Source organism: Chrysemys picta, chromosome 12 (assembly GCF_011386835.1).
Source record: "Chrysemys picta bellii isolate R12L10 chromosome 12, ASM1138683v2, whole genome shotgun sequence".
Lineage (NCBI taxonomy): Eukaryota > Metazoa > Chordata > Testudines > Emydidae > Chrysemys > Chrysemys picta.
In genome coordinates, this window is record NC_088802.1 from 23,331,602 (window position 1) to 23,357,122 (window position 25,521).

General features: G+C 43.3%; 2 protein-coding genes across 2 annotated transcripts; both read left to right on the plus strand.

The window, feature by feature from the left end:
* Positions 1 to 2,414: 2,414 nt before the first annotated feature.
* LOC112060538 (olfactory receptor 14A16-like) lies at positions 2,415 to 3,372 on the plus strand. The gene has a single exon (XM_024111481.3). It carries the CDS (start codon positions 2,416 to 2,418, stop codon positions 3,370 to 3,372), a length of 957 nt encoding a protein of 318 aa, XP_023967249.2. The 5' UTR covers position 2,415.
* Positions 3,373 to 19,884: 16,512 nt separating this feature from the next.
* Positions 19,885 to 20,841, plus strand: LOC101941529 (olfactory receptor 14A16-like). The gene has a single exon (XM_005310295.4). The coding sequence runs from the start codon at positions 19,885 to 19,887 to the stop codon at positions 20,839 to 20,841; it is 957 nt and encodes a 318-aa protein (XP_005310352.4).
* Positions 20,842 to 25,521: the final 4,680 nt, after the last annotated feature.

Here is a 25,521-nt window from a genome sequence, read left to right on the forward strand (position 1 = left end):
GAACTGGAGCTCAGCAGTTTCTCTTTGGAGTCTGGTCCTGAAGTTTTTTTGCTGTAAGATGGCAACCTTTACATCTGCTATTGTGTGGCCAGGGAGGTTGAAGTGTTCTCCTACAGGTTTTTGTATATTGCCATTCCTGATATCTGACTTGTGTCCATTTATCCTCTTGCGTAGTGACTGTCCACACAAGGAAATAAAGAAACAAATCAACAGAGCCAGACGTGTACCCAGAAGCCTCCTGCTACAAGACAGGCCCAGAAGAGAAACCAACAGAACTCCACTGGCCATCACCTACAGTCCTCAGCTTAAACCTCTCCAACGCATCATCAGTGATCTACAACCCATCCTGGACAATGATCCCTCACTTTCACAGACCTTGGGAGGCAGGCCAGTCCTCGCCCACAGACAACCTGCCAACCTTAGGCATATTCTCACCAGCAACCACGCATTGCACCATAACAACTCTAACTCAGGAACCAACCCATGCAACAAACCTCGATGCCAAGTCTGCCCACATATCTACACCAGCAACACCATCACTGGACCTAACCAGATCAGCTACAACATCACCGGCTCATTCACCTGCACGTCCACCAATGTTATATATGCCATCATATGCCAGCAATGCCCCTCTGCTATGTACATTGGCCAAACTGGACAGTCACTACGCAAGAGGATAAATGGACACAAGTCAGATATCAGGAATGGCTATCCAACTACAGAAACAGTTTCTCCTCCCTTGGTGTTCACACCTCAACTGCTAGCAGAGCACCTCACCCTCCCTGATTGAACTAACCTCGTTATCTCCACGCTGATATATACCTGCCTCTGGAGATTTCCATTACTTGCATCTGAAGAAGTGAGGTTCTTACCCACGAAAGCTTATGCTCCCAGTACTTCTGTTAGTCTCAAAGGTGCCACAGGACCCTCTGTTGCTTTTTACAGATTCAGACTAACACGGCTACCCCTCTGATACTTAAAACTAAAATAGTTTGTTTTTTGAGTTTTCATTTTCTTTGCAAAAGAATCCCAAAATCATTGAGGGAAGCAGACATATTCTAAAATTTTGTTATTGGTGATGTTTAGCTGAAAAACCAAACTCCATTAAAAATAACACAGCTGAAAATTTCCAACCAGCCGTAAATTTTAAATAAACTGGGAAACATTAATATTTCTTGTAAAAGCTTGATTTCAAGCCCATTTATTCTATTGCATCTGTGTGATTTCTCTTTCAAAGGGATAGTTGTGTAAAGGTAACAATTAAATAATCAGCAAAGTTGGCAGCGCACACAATGTTTTATACAGACTAGTCTCTTTAAACCCCGGTTTTGAGTTGAACCAAGCAGCCAAAGCCTGTCTATCCTGACCCCATTCAAGGACATAGGGAGCTCACTGGGAGTAGAACCCAGACCTCCTGGCCTAGCTCCACACTGCTGCCGGTTGAGTATAAACGGTGTAAATGGTTGTGCAACACTTACACCAGAGTAATGCATGGGGCTATGTTTTCAAAGGTATTTAAGCTCCCATTGGTATTTTCAGAAGCACCTAGGAGCTTACAACTTGTTGACTTAAAGGGGTTTTGGGGGCCTAGATGCTTTTGAAAATCCCACTAGGTGCCTCAATAGCTTTAAAAATCTGCCCCACAGCCCTTCTCCGAAAGCCCTTACAGTCATAGTAGACATGGCAGAGAAAGGAGAGTGGGGTGAAGCAGAATCACAAAGAGAGGAAATGACTGGTCCATGGTCACACAATAGGTCACTGGCTGAGACAAGAATAGAGCCCAAGTGTCCTGGCAACCGCTGTACCACAGAGCACAAAGTAAGTGATATAACATAGCGATGACGGAAGGATGCTGCTAGCCCATTGCTACATGCATGCAGAAGTGCAGCTGGAAGTTGGTGCCATAAATCAATTTGGAAGCAGGCAGCTGGCTGTCTAGGCACAGAGCTTGGGGTAGAAATATTACAGAGGAACTGCTACTTAGGATGCTGGAGGAGTCTACATCATATTGCCCTGCAAAGTGGGAATCAGGTTGTGTTGGCATTTTAGTCTATTAGTTTCATGCCCAAGTTGTGAGCTTGGTGATGGTCACAATGGAGGGACCTTCTTTGCAAGAATTCTTGGATTTGGGGTGTGCTTTGTTCCATCCTTCATACTGCATTTTATCAAGCCACATCTTGGGCTAAATCCTCAGACCACGTAAAGTGATGAAGCTCTGTTGAGTTTAAAGGGGGTTACATTAGTGTGATAACATGACTGATTGATTGTCAGAGGTGAGGAGCACTAACAGTAACTAGTCACTGTAATGAGATATTAGGGAAAGGAGAAACAGGGCCATTCTCTCTCTCACGCTAATCCTGACCATTGTCCTTCTCATTCCCTCCACAGTCATCACACAGCGTACTGAGGAAGAAAATGTCCAACCAAACTGCCATGACTGAATTCCTTCTCCTGGGATTCTCTGACATTCGGGAATTGCAGATTTTACACTTTTTGGTGTTTCTACTCCTTTACCTGATATCCTTGCTGGGGAATCTTCTCATCATCACAGCCATAGCCCTTGACCACCACCTTCACAATCCCATGTACTTCTTTCTGATGAATCTTTCCATCCTAGACTTCGGCTCCATCTCTGTCACCATCCCCAAATCCATGGTCAATTCCCTCATGAACACCAGATTGATTTCTTATTCTGGATGTGTCACCCAAGTCTTTTTTTACATATTCTTTGCTTCAGCAAATTTTGCCTTACTGACCATCATGGTGTATGACCGATACATCGCTATCTGCCAACCACTGCACTATGAGATGGTGATGACCAGGAGAGCTTGTGTCCAAATGGCAGATATTGCCTGGATCAGTTGTATACTTTACTCTGCATTGCACACCGGGAACACGTTTGCGATATCCTTCTGTGGAGGCAACATGGTGGATCAGTTCTTCTGTGAAATCCCCCAACTGCTCCACCTCGCCTGCTCTGACTCAGACCTCGGTGAAGTTGTTCTTATTTCTCTTTGTGTGCCTTTATGTTTAATCTGCTTTGCTTTTATAATTGTGTCGTATGTACAGATCTACAAAACAGTGCTGAGAATTCCCTCTAAGCAGGGCCAGCATAAAGCCTTCTCCACCTGCCTCCCTCACCTCATTGTGGTCTCTTTATTCCTTTTCGCTGGCTCCTTTGCCTTCCTGAAACCCACCTCCAACTCAACCTCAGATCTGAATCTCTTGGTGGCTGTTCTCTATTCCGTAATGCCCCCAATAATGAATCCGGTCATCTACAGCTTCAGAAACAAGGACATGAAAGGTGCACTGAATAAACTGATAGGTTGGAGGTTATTCAGGAAGAATAAAATGTCTATATTTCTACACTGATCAGTTTCATTCTGTGTTTCTTTATAAATATAATCTGCTGTTGACATTATTGCCTTCATGAGAACATACTGTGCAATCAGTTTATGCAGAATTGAGTATTTACACTAATAAAAATCCAGACAAACATAAGTCAAGAAAAAAAGTAGTTATTATCTATCTATCTATCTATCTATCTATCTATCTATCTATCTATCTATGTATTGCTAGCCATCACCATTCTACGTGATAATCTTGCACTTAAAATCAGTAGCCATAGGAAAGTCCCTACTGAGTTCTCTGGCTCTTCTTATTTTTCAGGATAATAACTCTGACCAATGTATCAATGCATTTCTTCTTTGGGTTTTTTTTTGTTCGTCAGATTTTTAATTTATTTTTGTTTAGTTGTTTGTTGGTTTTATTTGATGCTTTGTTCCAGGTGGGTTTGCAGGTAGGAAGGCCTGGAGAGACGGTGAGTGTTTGGTAAGACAGGATTTTCAATGTTTGCCTTTTCTTGAGAGTGCTCATATGTCATATCTTTGATGGTGTGGAAGTAGAAAAAAAACTGACAGGGATTTAAAGGGGATTTCAATGCAAACAGTCCCATCTATGAGCAAGAACTGTGTGAAAAGTTGTTGCGACTTTGAGTTAAATAAATGAAATGTAGACTATAGTTTAAATTGTTGAAAAAAAATAAAATATCAGGATGACCTATGTATAAACAAAGTGCAGCTGTTGCCCATTATTGTTTGTAACAAAAGGTATAAATGCTTGCTGTAATTGTTTATCTGATCAGAGACCTGTTTAGCTCTCTCCCTCCACGCAATTGCTAGAGATAATAAAGTATCTGACTTGCTGCATCCAACCTGAGACAATGGGGTTTTCTGAGTGAGCTGAAGGTTTGCTCCCCACAATGATAAAAGGGTGCAAAAGAAGTTTCTGCATGCCTAAGTTCCTCCTGAAATGATTATGTATATACTGTTGGGATATTATTGTATTATTAATGATGTGTTAGGGGACAAAGAGCCTCAGGTAGCTGTCTTTTATTTTAACTTGAAGAAGAGCTCTGTGTAGCTCGAAAGCTTGTGCCTCTCTCCAACAGAAGATGGTCCAATAAAAGATATTACCTCACCCATCTTATCTGTGTAAGAACTGTGTCATTCTTGCTATGGTGCAAACACTGTTTTGAAGAGAAACTTTTTCCAGTGTTTTCTAAAGAAAATTAACTTGGGATAATGAGGCCAAATTTGGATTCCATTGAAGTCACTGAGGTTTAGCCCCTCATTTCAAAGAAATTAGGATTTGGCCATTAGCCTGTATACACAAGGATCCAGAATTGGCTGACAGACCCCTGGAGAAAGTGAGTGTGACAGAAATGTAAGGGTTTAGTATCCCAACTCATCTAAACCAGCATCAATATAGAGTAGACCTATTGACATCATCAATTTAATACTGATAAGGTTCTGGCCCAAAGTCTCTGGGCACCACTCAGTAGTGACATAAACACTGGTGTGAGTTACTTGTTTGGGGTCATTTTGTTCTAGCCTTGGTGTAAGTGGAAATGTGCCATTACGTAGAATAATAGAATATTAGTGTTGGAAGAGACCTCAGAAGGGCATCTATTCCAATCCCCTGCTCAAAGAGAACCAACACCAACAAAATTATCCCAACCAAGGCTGCATGCACTGATCTTGTGTTCCATATGGTATCCCATATAGCTCTACTCACTTCCAAGCTGAGAAAGGATCTCAGAAGTTATTAGTATTAGAATACCATCTTTGTGCATGGTTCTGTATTCTACATATATGAAAGGAGAAGAAATGGTCCTATCTGTCTGTCTCTCTATCTAATCACATGATCTGTTTTTCTCTAACACACAACCTCATTTAGTCATAATGATAGATTTCTATTTCATTGTGAATTATGTTAGCTAGCAAGCTAGATAACAAATAATCTATGAAAATTATGGCGCTTCTTTTCCTGTTAATGATTGTCTTTGTCCACATCATAATTTTCTTATAAGTACTCCTTATTAAACTTTATTTAGCAAAGATTTTTTATGACTATATCTTACTTCATCACTCATTTACAAATAGCTCATCAAAACTATTCGGTGTTTGGACTTCGAGCTGTTTTGACTGGATACATTTTAAACATGCTGTGTTTTGTTTTTCTGAATAAATGGAAGTATCACACATGGGTTCCTGAAAAATCAAGGGGCTAATTCTCAGCTGGTTTAAATTGTCATAGCTCTGTTGAAGTTAATAGATCTCTGAGAATTTATACCAGCTGAGGATCTGGTCCAAAAACTCATGATTATGAAATTAAAAGTCACTTTGAGTAGTCTGTAAAAAAGACCCTGATTCTGCAGCCACTTCAGCACATTTTAAACTTTAAACACATGAGTGGCCCTATTGAAGGTTTAAAGAAAAACTTATACTTAAGTCCCTGTTGGTTATGGGTTAGGGTTATGGATAGGGCTTAAGGTTAACACCAAACTGGTGTCAGACCCTGACATGGTGCAAGTTACTCTCCTTTCCCAATCAAATAAAGCCTTGCAATTGGTGCACTGGAATTATTCTCCCTTTCTGGGTTTTGGATTATTAACATGAAAAAACAGTTTATCTCAAAGCCAGAATCTCTGGGTCTTCTCCTCCAAACTCACCAGTCCAGTATGCCCTTTCAACTCCAACCTCTCCCTCCTGGACATCCTGCTCACCAGCATGGTCATCCCAATGGTGAGCAACTGGGAGATGATTTCCTGCCCTAGCTACCATGCTCAGACCTACTTCCACTTCTTGATGGACTGCATGGTGTTCTTCCTCTTCGATGTCATGTCCTTAGACTTCTATCTGGCCATCTGATACCTGGTGCAATATGTCACTATTGTGAGCAATCATATCTTCCTCTGGCTGTTGGCTGCCTCATGGTGAGGCGTAACATTTGCAAAAGTACTTATGTGACAAGGTTCCATTTTAAAAAATGCCTTAGTCACTCAGGCCAGATTTTTAAAGGTATTTAGGTGTGTTGTGAGATTTTCAACAACATCTTATCACTTAACACCCATTTATTTCTATAGTTATTAAGCACCTAGGTTCTTTAGGTAATCATTCATAGGCACCTAAATACTTTTAAAAATCTGGCTGTATTATATTTATAAGTGCCAAAGTCAATTTTGAAAATAAGACTTAGGTACCTAAATAACTTGGTGGGGTTATAATTTTACCCAATGGCAGTAAATGAAGGAGAATCTGTGTGCGTGTAAGGGCATGGCTACACTTGCAGATGTAGAGCGCTTTGAGTTAAACCAGCCTTCGTAGAGCACAGTAGGGAAAGTGCTACAATCTGTCCACACTGACAGCTGCAAGCGCTCTGGTGTGGCCACATTAGCAGCTCTTGCAATAGCCACAGAGAGAAGTGTGTTGTAGCTATCGCAGCATGCAAGTGGCTGCAACATGCTTTTCAAATGCGGGGGTGGGGTGGGGTGGAGTGTGACAGGGAGTGTGTTGTATGTATGTGGGGGGAGAGAGTGGGTTTTTTGGGGGCTGAGAGCATGTCAGCATGCTGTCTTGTAAGTTCAGACAGCAGCAGACCCCCACTCCCCCCCCCACCTCTCTCTCTCACATACAGCATTCCACAGTAATGGTTTGCTCTGTGTCGGAGCAGATAAGCATGCCGGATGTCAGAAACGGAGCTTTCAAAGGGCATATCCGCATTCCGGCAGCGATTCCAAAACAATGACAAGAGTGGCCACTTGATTTAAGGGGATTATGGGACATTTCCGGAAGCTGATCAGAGCGTGGTAATGCAACACCTCATTCACACTGATGCCTGGGCGTTTCAGCCAAGGCGCAGCAAGCGTTAATCTTCTCACCGAGGTGGAGTACCAGGAGCGCTCTAGCCGTGGAGTCAGAGTGCTCTACATGCCTTGCCAGTGTGAATGGGTAGTGAGCTAGGGCTCCTGGGGCTGCTTTAATGCACTCTAAGTCGCAAGTGTAGCCAAGCCCTTAGTGTCAGTGTGTGAGTGTGTGTGTTTATATGAGAAGAAGAGGGAGAATGTATACCAGGTCTACACTGGAAAAGTTTTGCTGATATAGCAATACAAACAAACTCTCCTAATGTAAATGTACTAGTAGTTTAGCTGGTATTGCTTACACTGATTCTCTGAGAGAAACAAGCCACACCACAGAAGCATTTTTAAGCTGGTTTAACCATGTCTACACTAGGCGTTTTACCGGTATAGAAATGTTGCAAAAAATCACACTTCCAAGCTGACATTGCTATGATGGTGAAAGTGTCTAGTGTAGATCTGGCTTATGTGTTTCTTTTTGTGAGATTACATTATAAGTGCAATGTACTGAGACTTTGCTTTCAGTGTGTGTTTGCTAGTCAAGTGCACTGGTCACATGTGTGTTGTTGTCAGTGTACATTATTGTGAGTGTATTCCTGAGTTAAAATCAATGTCCATGTGAGTTTTCTATTCCTGTGTGTGTCCTTGAGAACATACATGATGTTAATGTACAATATCATGTGTTTATTACTGAAAAATATTGTGTAACTTTTGTGTGTGTTGTCAGTGCTTCTTCTGGAATATATGTGTGCATTATTGTTGTGTTTGTGAATACACAATATTGTGTGTTTATTAGTGGAAAATATTGTGTGACTATATGTGTGTTGTGACAGTGGATTATTGTGTGTGTGTTTCTACATATACATGATTGTGCATTTATGGGCAAATATTATTTTGTGCATGTGTATGTTTGGAAGTGAACATTAATAATGACTTACCGCTGAGTCTGGTATAAAAATCACAAGCTGCTGTCTTCCTGCAGCTCCTAAAATGGTAAGAATTTGGTCCGTTCAAAGGTGATGCCTACAATGCATCATTTCCTCACATGCCAAGTCCAGCTCATTTTAGGGGTCCTTCAATATTTGTATTTGCTGCTTTTTTAATTTTAAAACAACATTTTCAATAATTATTTTGAGCCACATTTTCAAATGTTGCTTTTATTCTGCATCCTGAAAGGAGTCCAGAATTGTGCAAAAAATTACATATTTGAACTTTTATTTTCAAGGGAGTCTAAGGAAGTTCATGAAGTAGATAGGAATTCAGAACTTGTTCCAGGCCCAGGTCCTCCAAGGTATTATGCAACCCAGCTCTCATGGGACTTGGTTTTTGGTTTACCACTGACATACTTGGTGGCTCTGGGCAATAGCCAATACTTGGTGCTTCACAGAAGGTGAAAAAAAAAAAAAGCCAAGCCCTTGGAAGTAACAAGATAGACACAGGGCTAGATTACAAAGGGGTTTAGGCAACTATATATGGAGTAAGATGCCTATTGGGATTTTCAATACCACCTAAGCAGGTTAGGCCCCTCTCAATGAATGTTCATGGGATTTAGCCAACTAGCTCACTTAGGAGCTTTGATAAATTCTACTGGGTGCCTGTCTCCATCTTTAGGTGCCCAAATCTCTTTGTAATCCTGGCCTACAGGTAACACAGAAACTAGGGTGGAGTCAGGGTACCATGCGGGATGCCCATTTTCGATTGAAAATCCATGAATGTATGACATTTTGCCTCTGGGCCAGTCCTTCTGAGCTGTTTAGAGCTCCAGGGAAGTCCCTGCAAGCCCTTAGAAAATAGAGAAGGTTAGACAGCCTTCTACAGCATCAGTCCTGTAGTGTCAGGGAAGCTCAAAGTCAGCTACACACAGCTCATCGACAGACAGCATCAGGTTTCAATCTAGTTCTGTTAGTTCATTCTCAGAGTGAGGGGTGAAAGGGCTCTTACATAGCTGTGTCTTTGGCTTCTAGATACTACAGCGGTAGGAACAATGGAGATAGAGAAATAATGACCAAAGAATTCTGGTGCTTGAGGATCGAACGCATCACAAGTTGGGGAAAAATCCACAGTGATCAGCACAGTAATTACACTATTTCTATAAAAGATTGTTGTGGATTAATTTATAGAGAATTGTAAGACCCTAAACATCAAATTACAATTTGAACCCTTTAAGGCTTTAGCTGTCAATTAGGTCAGACATCTAGACCTAGTCAGAAAAAATATCACTGCAAAATTTTGACTTTGTATCAAAGCCTGAAATCAGAATTTTTTTCAGTATTTGTCAACCAAAAATGGACAGCACTTTCAGCTCTGATGCACTAGCCAGGTACACAGGAAAAGCACAGGGAACTTTTGAATTTCATTTCCTGTTTGGTCAGCATGGCGAGCTCAGCAGAATAGGTGACCATGCTGTCCCAGAATCGCAAACGAACTCCAGCATGGAGAGAACTGGAGACACTGGATATGATTGCTGTATGGGGAGAAGAATCTCTGCAGGCAGAACTTCGCCCCATCAGAAGAAATTCTGATATATATGCCAAAATCGCACAGGGCATGGTGCACAGAGGCTACACCAGGGACACACAGCAGTGCCGCGTGAAAATTAAAGAGCTCAGGCAAGCCTACCAAAAGAAAAAGGAGGCAAATGGTTGCTCCGGGTCAGAGCCGCAGACATGCCGCTTCTATGATCAGCAGCATGCCATTCTATGGAGGGACCCTACCATTACCCCACCATTGTCCGTGGCAGTCTCACACAACACAGAGGAGGATTTTGTGGATGAGGAAGAGGAGGAGGAGGAGGAGAATGCACAGCAGGCAAGCGAAGAATCCATTTTCGCTGGCAGCCAGGACCTTTTCCTCACCCTGGAGCCAATACCCTCCCAGGGTGTATTGTTCCCGGACCCTGAAGGTGGAGAAGGCACTTCTGGTGAGTGCACATTTGTAACTTCACTAAAAGGGTTAAAAGTAATTCTGTTTAATGTTTGATTTACCCTGAACAATTGGGATGCATTCATAGCCAGTACATGGAAAAGTCTGTTAATGTGTCTAGGGATGGAGCAGGAATCCTCTAGGGACAGCTTCATGAAGCTGTCCTGGAGGTACTCTGAAAGCCTTTGCAGAAGGTTTCTGGGGAGGGCTGCCTTATTTTGTCCTCCCCGGTAGGACACTTTACCATGCCAAGCCAGTAGCAAGTAGTCTGGAATCATTGCAGCACAAAGCATGGCAGCAAATCGTCCTGGGTTTTGGTTGCATTCATGCAACATTCGGTCTTTATCTTTCTGTTTCAGCCTCAGGAGAGTGATATCATTCATGGCCATCTGATTAAAATCAGGGAATTTTTGTAAGGGAACAGTAATTCCCTCTGTCTGGTGATCCCCGGAACATTAGACCCCGATCAAGCTGAGCTGTTTGCACTTGGCTAAAAGGGATCACCCCAGAGAATAGCCATGCGGGGGAGGAGGAAGGGGGAAGAGAGGAGTGTGCTGCACATCCACCCCCAAACCACAGCCCCTCCTTTTAAACGGCAACCGCAGCCCCTCCTTTTAAACGGCAAACCCAACTGGCATTGATTGCTATGGGAAAGGAGGGTGCTGCAATTTGAAACCATTCCCACATGTTATGAACGAGGAAGAAGCCAACCCTGCACATTCTTTGGCTTACCATGGCTGCCTGCAAACTGAATTCTGTTGCCCAGCCATGTGTGATGTGTCACCATACCGGCAGGTGCTCAATATAAAAGGCAAAAAGCGACCTTGTACATAAAGGACATGTGCTGTCTGCTGTAAATTGCTTGATTCACTGTGAAAGAGTCTCCATTTTGTTCTCAGAAATGTATCTTCTTAAATGTTACTCTCCCTTTTTATCCCCCCCTGCAGGTGCAAATGTTTCTATGTTCCCAATATCAACTCCATCCCTGAGGTTATCACAGATTAGTAGGCGAAAAAAATGCTCTCATGATGACATGTTTTCAGAGCTCATGCAGTCCTCCCACACTGATAGGGCACAGCTGAATACATGGAGGCATACAGTGACAGAGGCCAGAAAGTATTAAGTGAGCATGATGAGAAGAGGCAGGAGGCAAAGCTGAGGCTAATGGGGGAACAAACGGACATGATGAGGCATCTGGTGGAGCTGCAGGAAAGGCAACTAGAGTACAGACCACCGCAGCAGCTATTGTGTAACCATAAGAACATAAGAATGGCCATACCCGGTCAGACCAAAGGTCCATCTAGCCCAATATCCTGTCTACCGTTAGTGGCCAATGCCAGGTGCCCCAGAGGGAGTGGGCCTAACAGGCAATGATCAAGTGATCTCTCTCCCGCCATCCATCTCCATCCTCTGACAAACAGAGGCTAGGGACACCATTCCTTACCCATCCTGGCTAATAGCCATTAATGGACTTAACCACCATGAATTTATCCAGTTCTCTTTTAGATGCTGTTATAGTCCTAGCCTTCACAACCTCCTCAGATAAGAAGTTCCACAAGTTGACTGTGTGCTGCGTGAAGAAGAACTTCCTTGTATTTGTTCTAAACCTGCTGCCTATTAATCATAGAATCATAGAATCATAGAATATCAGGGTTGGAAGGGACCTCAAGAGGTCATCTAGTCTAACCCCCTGCTCAAAGCAGGACCAATTCCCAACTAAATCATCCCAGCCAGGGCTTTGTCAATCCGGGCCTTAAAAACCTCCAAGGAAGGAGACTCCACCCCCTTCCTAGGTAACGCATTCCAGTGTTTCACCACCCTCCTAGTGAAATAGATTTTCCTAATATCCAACCTGGACCCCCCCCACTGTAACTTGAGACCATTGCTCCTTGTTCTGTCATCTGCCACCACTGAGAACAGCCGCGCTCCATCCTCTTTGGAACCCCCCTTCAGGTAGTTGAAGGCTGCTATCAAATCCCCCCTCATTCTTCTCTTCTGGAGACTAAACAATCCCAGTTCCCTCAGCTTCTCCTCATAAGTCTCGTGCTCCAGACCCCTAATCATTTTTGTTGCCCTCCATTGGACTCTTTCCAATTTTTCCACATCCTTCTTGTAGTGTGGGGCCCAAAACTGGACACAGTATTCCAGATGAGGCCTCACCAATGTCGAATAAAGGGGAACGATCACGTTCCTCGATCTGCTGGCAATGCCCCTACTTATACAGCCCAAAATGCCGTTAGCCTTCTTGGCAACAAGAGCACACTGTTGACTCATATCCAGCTTCTCGTCCACTGTGACCCCTAGGTCCTTTTCTGCAGAACTGCTACCTAGCCATTCGGTCCCTAGTCTGTAGCAGTGCATGGGATTCTTCTGTCCTAAGTGCAAGACTCTGCACTTCTCCTTGTTGAACCTCATCAGGTTTTTTTTTGGCCAATCCTCTAATTTGTCTAGGTCCCTCTGTATCCGATCCCTACCCTCTAGTGTATCTACCATGCCTCCTAGTTTAGTGTCATCTGCAAACTTGCTGAGAGTGCAGTCCACACCATCCTCCAGATCATTAATAAAGATATTAAACAAAACCGGCCCCAGGACCGACCCTTGGGGCACTCCACTTGAAACCGGCTGCCAACTAGACATGGAGCCATTGATCACTACCCGTTGAGCCCGACGATCTAGCCAGTTTTCTATCCACCTTACAGTCCATTCATCCAGCCCATACTTCTTTAACTTGGTGGCAAGAATACTGTGGGAGACAGTATCAAAAGCTTTGCTAAAGTCAAGAAATAACACATCCACTGCTTTCCCCTCATCCACAGAGCCAGTTATCTCATCATAGAAGGAAATTAGGTTAGTCAGGCACGACTTCCCCTTCGTGAATCCATGCTGACTGTTCCTGATCACTTTCCTCTCCTCTAAATGTTTCATAATTGATTCCTTGAGGACCTGCTCCATGATTTTTCCAGGGACTGAGGTGAGGCTGACTGGCCTGTAGTTCCCCGGATCCTCCTTCTTCCCTTTTTTAAAGATGGGCACTACATTAGCCTTTTTCCAGTCATCTGGGACCTCCCACGATCGCCATGAGTTTTCAAAAATAATGGCTAATGGCTCTGCAATCTCACCCGCCAACTCCTTTAGCACCCTCGGATGCAGCGCATCCGGCCCCATGGACTTGTGCACGTCCAGTTTTTCTAAATAGTCCTGAACCACTTCTTTCTCCACAGAGGGCTGGTCACCTTCTCCCCATACTGTACTGCCCAGTGCAGCAATCTGGGAGCTGACCTTGTTCGTGAAGACAGAGGCAAAAAAATCATTGAGTACATTAGCTTTTTCCACATCCTCTGTCACTAGGTTGCCTCCCTCATTCAGTAAGGGGCCCACACTTTCCTTGATTTTCTTCTTGTTGCTAACATACCTGAAGAAACCCTTCTTGTTACTCTTAACATCTCTTGCTAGCTGCAACTCCAAGTGTGATTTGGCCTTCCTGATTTCACTCCTGCATGCCTGAGCAATATTTTTAGACTCCTCCCTGGTTATTTGTCCAATCTTCCACTTCTTGTAACCTTCTTTTTTGCGTTTAAGATCAGCAAGGATTTCACTGTTTAGCCAAGCTGGTCGCCTGCCATATTTACTATTCTTTCTACACATCGGGATGGTTTGTTCCTGCAACCACTATAAGGATTCTTTATAATACAGCCAGCTCTCCTAATTTCATTTAGTGACCCCTAGTTCTTGTATTATGGGAATAAGTAAATAACTTTTCCTTATCCACTTTCTCCACATCACTCATGATTTTATATACCTCTATCATATCTCCCCTTAGTCTCCGCTTTTCCAAGCTGAAGAGTCCTAACCTCTTTAACTCTCCTCATATGGGACCCATTCCAAACTGCTAATCATTTTAGTTGCCCTTTTCTGAACCTTTCCTAGAGCCAGTATATACTTTTTGAGATGAGGAGACCACATCTGTACGCAGTATTCAAGATGTGGGTGTACCATCGATTTATATAAGGACAATAAGATATTCTCCGTCTTATTCTCTATCCCCGTTTTAATGATCCCTAACATCCTGTTTGCTTTTTTGACCGCCTCTGCACAGTGCGTGGACATCTTCAGAGAACTATCCACGATGACTCCAAGATCTTTTTCCTGACTTGTTGTAGCTAAATTAGCCCCCATCATATTGTATGTATAGTTGGGGTTATTTTTTCCAATGTGCATTACTTTACATTTATCCACATTATTCCTGCTCTTCAGGGCAGGGGAAAGCAACTCTCAAAGTTCCATGAAAGTGGCCTTACGCATGCAAAAGTTTTGCAGCCATTGGGAATCATCCCATACCTCCAACACTATGCAGACTCACCAGTCTGTGCTTGTTTGCCGGACCCAGAATCAGCGTTCCACTGTATCAGCATGCCCCAATGCCACCATGATATTCCAATTGCCACATACTGTGCTTTCAGGAAAGTCTGTGTCCATGTCCTCCTCACAATCTTCCTCGTGCTGGCAGCTCCTATCTAGGCTCTGCACAAAGTGCAGGATAATACGTGGGGTGTTTACAATGTTCCCAAAAACAGTGTGCAGCTGAGCGGGTTCCATGCTTGTCTATGGTGTCTGCACGGATAATCCAGGAAAAAAGACACAAAGCGATTGTTTGCCATTGCTTTCAAGATGGGAGGAAGGGAGAGAGGGAGGGAGGGGAGAGTGACGACATGTACCCAAAATCACCGACAACAATGTTTTTGCCCCATCAGGCATTGGGAGCTTAACCCAGAATTCCAATGGGCAGTGGGGACTGGGATAGCTACTCACAGTGCACCACTCCATGAGTAGACATTAGCCACGGTATTGAGGATGCACTCTGCCTACCTAATGTCCTTAGTGGGGATACATACGATAAACTGTATAAAATCACTTACTTCTGTAAAATCGACCTAATTTCATAATGTAGACATGCCCTTAGTTTCAGATTTCTTCTAAGGGTCAGATCTGAACTCAAAGTGCCCAGCTGCCATGCAGTTTTGCCAGCCAGAACATTCCACCTTATAGGTAGCTTTCAACCAGCTCATGCTCTCTCCATGCACCTGCCATGTGTAATCCATTCGGCACGATTCCAATAACTTCTGAGGCTGAAGGGCCCAACTGAGAGCTAAACTCTGGCTAATAACACTATAACTTTATTTCCCCTAAAGGGCTGCTGGGGTGGCCCTGAGCACTGGAAATGCTTTCTGCTGTGAGGATCTGAGCCCTGGCTTGATCTGTATCTGGGCACAAAAAATCGGCACCAAAACACACCAACGTTAAGAAAAGTTAGATGTAACTCCTTTGGAGTCAATGGGGCTGATTTCCTCTCATTCACCCTGATGTAAAACAGGAGTAACTCCATTGGAGTCAAGGAGACTGATTCCCCTCTCACTTTCAACAGGGTAAGTCCATGGTGATACAGTGGAGTATGTCTGGTCTAAGGAAGAGGAGATTCAGGCCCATTGACTCCATCCCCTGCTGCATCCTCCACCCACTGAACCCCCTTATCCTACTCCCTGAGTGTTTCCCTCCCTCTGCCTCACACAGCCCAGACCCCCAAACAAATACCCACAGTCCCTAATACCCTCCCTCCTTCTCCACAACCTTCCACCCCACAGACCCTCTCAGCCCCTGTTCTTTGAGATTCCCCTTTCCATGGCCCAGAGCCAATTCCCCGACCCAGAGTTCCTGACTGAGCTTCCTCAGAGATCCCTGCTTAACCCCTCTGCCCACCAGTCCCCTCCTCTGCTCAGCCCAACTCTCCTAAAATGGCCTCAGCCCCAGGGAGCATCCCCCCACCCCGGCTCCAAACACTTGCCCATTCTCTCCTCCTTCTCCCCATTGGCAAACCCTGGGCACCATTTCCTTCCTTCCCCGCTCTCATCCTTCCTTTGCTTGTCCCAGTCACTTTTCTGAACAGTATTTCTAGGGTGGCCTCTGCCCAGTCACATCCAGTACACAGCTAACTTGAGGAAATCACTGCCACAATGTATCGCTGAGACAAAATGACCATCAGGGTGAGACACTGACAGGGATCACGAAAGCCTTCACAGTTACATTTGATCAGAGAATGAATTAAACTACCATGGTGCAGGTCTCCAACCAGCCACTCACTCATGGGGAATCACCCTACATGGAGGTTAGTGCAGAACTGTCCATTGAGGGGGGGCAGGGTACCTGCCCCTCCCTATCCAGTTGCTTGCTCTGGTCCCTCCAGGAGTCACTGCTCTGAGCAGGGCTGTTCCCAGGAGCCTGGGGAAAGAGGCACATTTAGTCCCATAAAGCTCTGCTGATTCTCAGGGTTGGATTCAGGCACTCCAGAGCCATTCCAGGGACTCTGTCCCCTTGATCCGGTGTCCCACGTGGACTGTCAGTGGCAGGGACCCCTCAAAGAGAGGCTGGGACAGTGGCATAGGACCCCTGCTCTGTCCCAGAAGAGGAGCAGGTGACTGTCCCCCAACCCCTCGGGATCAGCATGGTGCCCACAGACAGGCAGGGGGCAGTCATGGTACTCTGAGTCCTTACCTCCCCAGCCAGGATGTGTCTGCTTGGGTGAGGCGGTCAGGACTGCTGTGCTCTTCCCGTCCTCCTACACACCGAGACCCCTGCTGGCGTGGGGTTGGTGGAGTCCTCCAGAGCAGTGGGGCTGCGAGTTCATACCCCATGGAGATGCCTGGGGCAGTTTCCTTCTTCCAGAGCCCTTGTCTCAGGCCCTTTTCAGACTCAGGCAGACGATGCTGCAGATGCTGCAGTGGGGGCAGATCTCCCCATCCCATCCCTGTTGTTCCAGGCTGTGGGTGATGCAGTATCTGTTGCTGGCCCCTGTCAGAGCCGGGGCACTGGACTCTGGTGATTCCTATATTCCTGTGGAACACAGGCAAATTCTGTTTGGGGAAAAAAAGACAAATATTGTACCCAGATCTATGAAAATTCATTAAGAGCTCAAACAAAACTGAATCATGGATCATCTCTAAATAAAAGTTTCATTATGAATTTTTCACCCAGTCTCAATTATTATGCCCCAGATTTTGGTAAAGTGAGGCACAGAGAGTGGAAGTAACATAATTGCATAGCACGAGTTCTTGGCATCTTGTGACCTCCACTCTCTAAATCCCTGGCTGTACTAGTTACCATTTCAGGCTGGTATTCTCAAGGGAGTCTAAGGGAGTTAGGAACCCAAGATGTACACGCCTTACTCCCATATGTTCTTTTGCGAATCCCAGCCTTCATTATCTGAAATTCAGGAGAAGCCCGGCCTTGGAAGTGAACAAGCTAGACACGGGAGCACACCTAAAGAAGAAGACAGGTGCCTATTGGAATTGACAATAGCAACTAAGCAGGTTAAGTGCCTAACTCCCACTGAATGACCATGGGACTTAGCCACCTAGCTCATTTAGGAGCATTGATAAATCCCTGTAGGTGCCCGTCTCCATTTTGTAAATCTGGCCCACAGATAGGGTGACCAGACAGCAAATGTGAAAAATCGGGACGGGGGTGGGGGGGTAATAGGAGCGATATAAGTAAAAGACCCAAAAATCGGGACTGTCCCTATAAAATCAGGACATCTGGTCACCCTACCCACAGATAACAAAGAAGCTGCGCTGGAATCAGGGAACACTGGGGGAGATCTTAGCCCCGTGCTATGTGGGGCTTAGACTTGAGGGACAGAATGGCTCTTTTGGCTTTATCACCTAGGCATCTATGCACTTGCCTGTGGGCCTCTGCTGCTGAGCTGTGCAGGGCTCCAGGGAATGAGTCCCACTAGCCCTTAGGAAATAGACATGAATAAATCACCTTCCTGCAGCATCGGTCCTTTAATGCCAGTGATGCTCAACGCCAGCTACACACAGCTCATCTGCAGAGAGCAACAGGTTTGAGTCTAGTTCTGTCAGTTCAGTCTCAGAATGAGGAGGTGGGGAAAGGATTCTTGGATACCTGTGCCTTTAGCTTCTAGATTCTGGTCTATAGATAGATATTGACCAAAGAATCCTGGTGCTGGATGACCGAAGGTGACATATGTTGGGAAAGAATCCTCAAAGATCAGTATAGTAAGTTTGCTATTTCAATTAAATATGTTGGGGGATCAACATACAGGGGGACATTAAGATGCTAAATAAGACTTTCATTATGAACTCATTAAGACTTTTACTCTCAGTTTAATCAATTACCTGCTGCTGATTGGAATTTTTCCACCCTTTGGGAAACAGTTTACTTTTCACAGCAAACCCCAAATAATTTTTTCCCCTAGTTTTTGGCAAATGAAAACTTTCTGATGAAAACTGGATATTTTTAATCACAAAACTAAAAAAGTTTGAGTTTTCAGTTTTCCGTTTTTTTACAAAAGAATCCCAAAATGTTTGAGGGAAGCAGACAGATTCTATGATTTTGTTGGTGGTGGTGTTGTTTGATGAAAAACCAATCTCCATTAGAAAAAACACAGCTGAAAATTTCTAACCAGCTGTAAATTTTACATAAATTTCAGAACATTAATATTGCCTGATAAGAGCTTGATTTCAAACCTATTTATTCTATTGCAGCTGTGTGATTTCTCTTTCAAAGGGATAGTTATGTAGAGGTAACAATTTAATAGCCAGTAAAGTTGGCCGGGCATAGAATGTTTTATACAGACCAGTCTCTTAAAACCCCAGTTTAGAGTTAGGCAGACTGTCTATTCTGACCCCATTCAAGGACATACGGGAGCTCACTGGGAGTAGAACCCTGATCTCCTGGTCTAGCTCCACACTGCTGCCGGCTGAGTATAAAGGATGTAAATGGGTGTGCAGAACTTACACAGAGTAAGACATGGGGACATGTTATCAAAGGTATTTAGGTGCCTAGTGGGATTTTCAGAAGCACCTACGGGCTTACAACTCATTGATTTCAAGGGGCCTAGGTGCTTTTGAAAATCCCAGTAGGTGCCTCAGTACCTTTAACAATCAGCACCACAGCCCCTCTCCGAAAGCCCTTACATTCCTAGTAGACATGGCAGAGAAAGGGAGGGATGGGAAACAGAGGCAGAAAGAGGGAAATGACTGGCCTAAGGTCACACATCAGGTCACTGGCAGAGACAAGAATAGAGCTCAAGTGTCCTGACAACCCCTGCACCGCACAGCACAGAGTAAATGATAAAACATAGTGATGATGGAGGGATGCTGTTAGCCCATTGTTACATGCAGACAGAAGTACAGCTGGGAATTGTTGCCATAAATCAATTTGGAAGCAGGCAGCCGGCTGTCTAGGCACAGAGCTTGGGGTAGAAACATCACAGATGAGCTGCTACTTACGATGCTGAGGAGTCTATGTCATATTGCCCTACAAAGTGGGAATCAGGATGGCATTTTAGTCTATTAGTATCATGCCCAAGTTGTGAGCTTGGTGATGGACACAATGGATGGACCTTCTCTGCAAGAATTGTTGGATTTGGAGTGTGCTTTGTTCCATCCTTCATACTGCATTTTATCAAGCCACACCTTGGGCCAAATCCTCAGATCGGGTAAACTGATGAAGCTCTGTTGAGTATAAAGGAGGTTACACCAGTATGATAACGTGACTGATTGACTGTGAGAGGTAAGGAGCACTAACAACACCTAGTCATTGTAAGTGATGAGTTCTGTGCACCTTTGACATTCATATAATGAGATATTAGGAAAAAGAGAAACAGGCCATTCTCTCTGTCACTCTGATCCTGACCATTGTCCTTCTCATTCCCTCCACAGCCATCACACAGCGTACTGTGGAAGAAAATGTCCAACCAAACTGCTGTGACTGAATTCCTTCTCCTGGGATACTCTGACATTTGGGAACTGCAGATTTTATACTTTATTGTGTTTCTCGTGCTTTACCTAATATCCCTGTTGGGGAACCTTCTCATCATCACAGCCATAGCCCTCAACTGTCACCTTCACAACCCCATGTACTTCTTCTTGATTAATCTAGCCATCCTAGACTTTGGCTACATCTCTGTCACCATCCCCAAATCCATGGCCAATTCCCTCATGAACACTAGATTGATTTCTTATTCTGGATGTGTTGCCCAAGTCTTTTTTTACATATTCTTTGCTTCAGCAAATTTTGCGTTACTGACCATCATGGCGTATGACCGATACATTGCCATCTGCCAACCACTGCACTATGAGATGGTGATGAACAGGAGAGCTTGTGTCCAAATGGCAGCCAGTGCCTGGATCAGTGGTATTATCTGCTCCGCATTGCACACTGGGAACACATTTGCGATATCCTTCTGTGGAGGCAACATGGTGGATCAGTTCTTCTGTGAAATTCCCCAGATCCTCCATCTTGCCTGCTCTGACTCAGACCTCGGTGAAGTTGTTGTTATTTCTCTTTGTATGTTTTTATCGTTAATCTGCTTTGCTTTTATAATTGTGTCGTATGTTCAGATATTCAAAACAGTGCTGAGAATCCCTTCTGAGGAGGGCCGGCATAAAGCCTTCTCCACCTGCCTCCCTCATCTCATTGTGGTCTCCTTATTCCTATTCACTGGCACCTTTGCCTTCCTGAAACCCACCTCCAACTCAACCTCAGATTTGAATTCCTTGGTGGCTGTTCTGTATTCCATACTGCCCCCAATGATGAATCCTATCATCTACAGCATGAGAAACAAGGAAATTAAAGGTGCACTGAGTAAACTGATAGGTTGGAGGTTATTCAGCAAGAATAAAATGTCTATATTTCTCCACTGATCACAGTTTCATTCTGTGTTTTTTATAAATATTATCGGCTGATGACATTATTGGCTTCATGAAAACATATTCTGCAATATTTTTATGCAGAATTGGGTATTTCCACTAATAAAAATCCAGACAAACATAAGTCAAGAAAAAAAGTAGTTACTATCTAATCTATCTATCTATCTATCTATCTCCTGCTAGCCATCACCATTCTATGTGATAACCTTGCACATAAAATCAGTAGGCATAGCAAAGTCCCTAGTGGGTTCTCTGGCTCCTCTTATTTTTCAGGATAGCAACTCAGACTGAGGTATCAATGCATTTGTTCTTTGGGTTTTTTTGTTTGTCAGATTTTTAGTTTATTTTTGTTTAGTTATTTATTGTTTTTATTTATTTATTTTTTCCAGATGGGTTTGCAGGTGGGAAGGCCTGGAGAGATATTGAGTGTTTGGTTAGAAAGGATTTTCAATGTTTGCCTTGTCTTGAGAGTGCTCATATGTCATCTCTTTGATGAGTTTTTCTGAGTGATCTGAAGGTTTGCCCCCCACAATCAAAAGAGGTTTCTGGATGGCTAAATCCAGAAATGATTATGTAAATACATTGGGATATTATTGTATTATTAGTGACATGTTAGGAGCCCCAGGAAGCTGTCTTTTATTATTTTAACCCGAAGAAGAGCTCTGTGTAGCTCGAAAGCTTGTCCCTCTCACCAACAGAAGATGGTCCAATAAAAGATATTACCTCACCCATCTTCTCTATGTAAGTACTGTGTCAGTCTTGCTATGGTGGAAAGACTGTTTTGAAGAGAAACTTTTTCAAGTGTTTTCTAAAGAAAATCTAACTCGGGATAATGAGGCCAAATTTGGATCTCATTGAAGTAACTGAGGTTTAGCCCCACTCTTCAAAGAAAATAGGATTTGGCCAGTAGCCTATACACACAAGGATCCAGAATTGGCAACAGACCCCTGGAGAAAGTGAGTGTGACAGAAATGTAAAGGTCTGATATCCCAACTCATCTAAACCAGCACCAATGTAGACTAGACCCATTGACATCACCAATTTAATACTGATGAGGTTTTGGTCCAAAGTCTCTGGGCTCCACACAGTAGTGACATAAACCCTGGTGTAATTTACTTGTTTGGAGTCATTTTGTTCTAGCCTTTGTATAAGTGGAAAAGTGCCATCACATGCACTGATCTGGTTTTCCATACGCTATCCCATGTAGATCTACTCACATCCAAGCTGAGAAAGGATCTCAGAAGTTATTAGTATTAGAATACCATCTTTGTGCATGGCTCTGTACACTACATATCTGATAGACAAAAACAGATCATGGGATTAGACAGAGAGACACACAGATAGGACCATTTCTTCTCCTAACACATAACTGAATTTAGCCATAATGATAGATTTCTAATTGATTGTGAATTATGTTAGGTAGCTAGATAACAAATAATCTATAAAAATTATTGTGTTTCTTTTCCTGTTAATGATTGTCTTTGTCCACATCATGATTTTCTTATAAATCCTTCTTATTAAGCCTTATTTAGCAAAGATTTTTTATGACTATATCTTACTCCATCGCCCATTTACAAACAGCTCATCAAAAGTACTCTGTGTTTGGACTTTGAGATGTTTTGACTGGATACATTTTAAACATGCTGTGTTTTGTTTCACTGAATAAATGGAAGTATCACACATGGGTTCCTGAAAAATCAAGTGGCTAATTCTCAGCTGGTTTAAATTGTCATAGCTCTGTTGCAGACAATAGATCTCTGAGAATTTACACCTGCTAAGGATCTGGTCCAAAAACTCATGCTTATGAAATTAAAACTCACTTTGAATATTCTGTACAAAGGCCCTGATTCTGCAGCCACTTCAGCACATTCTAAACTTTAAACACTAATGGCCCCATTGAAGGTTTAAAGAAAAAACTTATACTTAAATCCCTGTTGGTTATGGGTTAGGGTTATGGATAAGGCTTAAGGCTAACATGAAACTGGTGTCAGACCCTGACACTATACAAGTTACTCTCCTTTCCCAGTCAAATAAAGCCCTGCAATTGAAGCATTGGAATTATTCTCCTTTTCTGGGTTCTGGATTATTAACAAGAAATAACAGTTTATCTCAAAGCCAGAATCTCTGGGTCTTCTTCTCCAAACTCACCAGTCCAGTATGCCCCTTCATTATCAACCTCTCCTTCCTGGATGTCCTGCTAAGAAGTCACCTACTACAGGAGATGCCCAACAAAGAAAGTAACAGAACGCCACTAGCCTCTACTTTCAGCCCCCAACTTAAACCTCTCTAGCGCATCATCAACGATCTACAACCTATCCTGAAAGACGATCCCACACTCTCGCAGACCTAGGGAGACAGGCCAGTCCTCACTTGCAGACAGCCCCCAAACCTGAAGCAAATACTCACCAAAAACCACACACCACACAACAAAAACACCAACCCAGGAACCAATCCTTGCAACAAACCCTGTTGCAAACTCTGTCCACATATCTATTCAAAGTACACCATCATAGGACCTAATTACATCAGCCACACCATCAGGGGCTCATTCACCTGCACATCTACCAATGTGATATATGCCATCATGTGCCAGCAATGCCCCTCTGCCATGTACATTGGCCAAACTGGACAGTCTCTAAGTAAAAGAATAAATGGACACAAATCAGACGTCAAGAATTATAACATTCAAAAACCAGTCGGAGAACACTTCAACCTCCCTGGACACTCAATTACAGATCTAAAAGTGTCAATTCTTCAACAAAAAAACAGACGAGTTTGTTGTCCAACGAGAAACTGCAGAACTGGGATTAATTTGCAAACTGGACACTATGAAATTGAATAAAGACTGGGAGTGGATGGGTCATTACAGAAACTAAAAACTATTTCCCCATGCTAATTTCCCCCTACTATTTACTCACACCTTCCTGTCAACTGTTTGAAATGGGCCATCCAGATAATCACTACAAAAGTTTTTTTTTCTCCTGCTGATGTTAGCCCACCTTAATTGATTTGTCTCATTTGAGCGGGTATGGCAACCCCCCATCTCTTCATGTTTTCTGTATATATTTATATCTTCCTACTGTATTTTCCACTCCATGCATTTGATGAAGTGGGTTTTAGCCCACGAAAGCTTATGCCCAAATAAATGTGTTAGACTCTAGGTTCTTTAGGTAATCCTCCATAGGGACCTAAATGCCTTTAAAAATCTGGCCCTATTATATTTATAAGTGCCAAAGTCACTTTTGAAAATAAGACTTAGGTACTTAAATAACTTGATGGGGGTGATAGTTTTACCCAATGGCAGTAAATGGAGGAGAATCTGTGTGCGCGTTGTGTGTTTGTGATGGGTTGGATCACAGAACCCCCCCGTGGAAGCTGCCAGCTGATGTACCAAGACTACCTCTGCCCCTGTTTTCCCTGCCAGCTCAGGACTCCAGCACCCTGTCTTGCTGAGCCAGACACTCCCATCTGCTCCAACAAAGACCCAGGCTCTGAATTACTTGCCCCAAAGCTGCAGGTTTACCTGAAAACAGCTCACTGAAGTGTGTTTGTCTTTAGCACTCAGATGCCCAACTTCCAATGGGGTCTAAACCCAAATAAATTTGTTTTACCCTCTATAAAGCTTATGCAGGGTAAACTCATAAATTGTTCACCCTCTATAACACTGATAGAGAGATATGCACTGTTGTTTTCTCCCCCAGGTATTAATACATACTCTGAGTTAATTAATAAGTAAAAAGTGATTTTATTAAATACAGAAAGTAGGATTTAAGTGGTTCCAAGTAGTAACAGGTAGAACAAAGTAATTCACCAAGCAAAAGAAAAAAAAATGCGCAAATCTATGTCTAATCAAACTGAATACAGATAATCTCACCAGTTCCAGAATGCTCCCTTTTACAGACTAATCTTCTTTTAGCCTAGGTCCAGCAACTCACACCCCTTGCAGTCTCTGTCCTTTGTTCCAGTTTCTTTCAGTATCCTGGGGGTGGGGTGGGGTGGAGAGGCTCTCTCTTTAGCCAGCTGAGGATAACATGGAGGGGTCTCCGAAGGGTTTAAATAATCTTTCTCTTCTGGGTATACACCCCTCCCTCCCCCTGTGTAGAATCCAGTCACAAAATGGAGATTTGGAATCACATAGGCAAGTCACATACACATGTATGACTCAGGACTTGCAAGTGGCAGCCATTACCAACGTGCTATCTTGAACGTCTGCAGGTAGACTTCTTATGTGGATTGGAGTCTTCCAAGCTCTTTTGTCTGTTAAGTGTTTCTTGACTGAGAGCTTAACTTGCACATTTCTTTCCCAAGAAGTGACTAAATGTTCTAACTAAGGCACTTAGAAATCAAGCAAGTGTACAGCCAATGTTCATAACATTCATAACTTCGAATACAAAAATGATACATGCATACAAACAGGATTAATACATTCAGTAGATCATAACCTTTACGGAGATATGTTACATGTCATATGTAGCATAAATCACATTCTAAGCATATTTCTATAAAGCCTTATGGGAGGTACCGTCACAGTGTTTATATGAGAAGAAGAGAGAGAATGTATTGCGAGACAATGTATCGCTAGGTCTACACTGGAAAAGTTTTGTTGATATAGCAATACAAATAAATTTTCCTAATGTAAATGTACTAGTAGTTTTGCTGGTATTGCTTACACTT

Bases quoted from the DNA above. Each gene is read 5' to 3' on its own strand.
- LOC112060538 (XM_024111481.3), top strand. From the start codon at position 2,416: ATGTCCAACCAAACTGCCATGACTGAATTCCTTCTCCTGGGATTCTCT.
- LOC101941529 (XM_005310295.4), top strand. From the start codon at position 19,885: ATGTCCAACCAAACTGCTGTGACTGAATTCCTTCTCCTGGGATACTCT.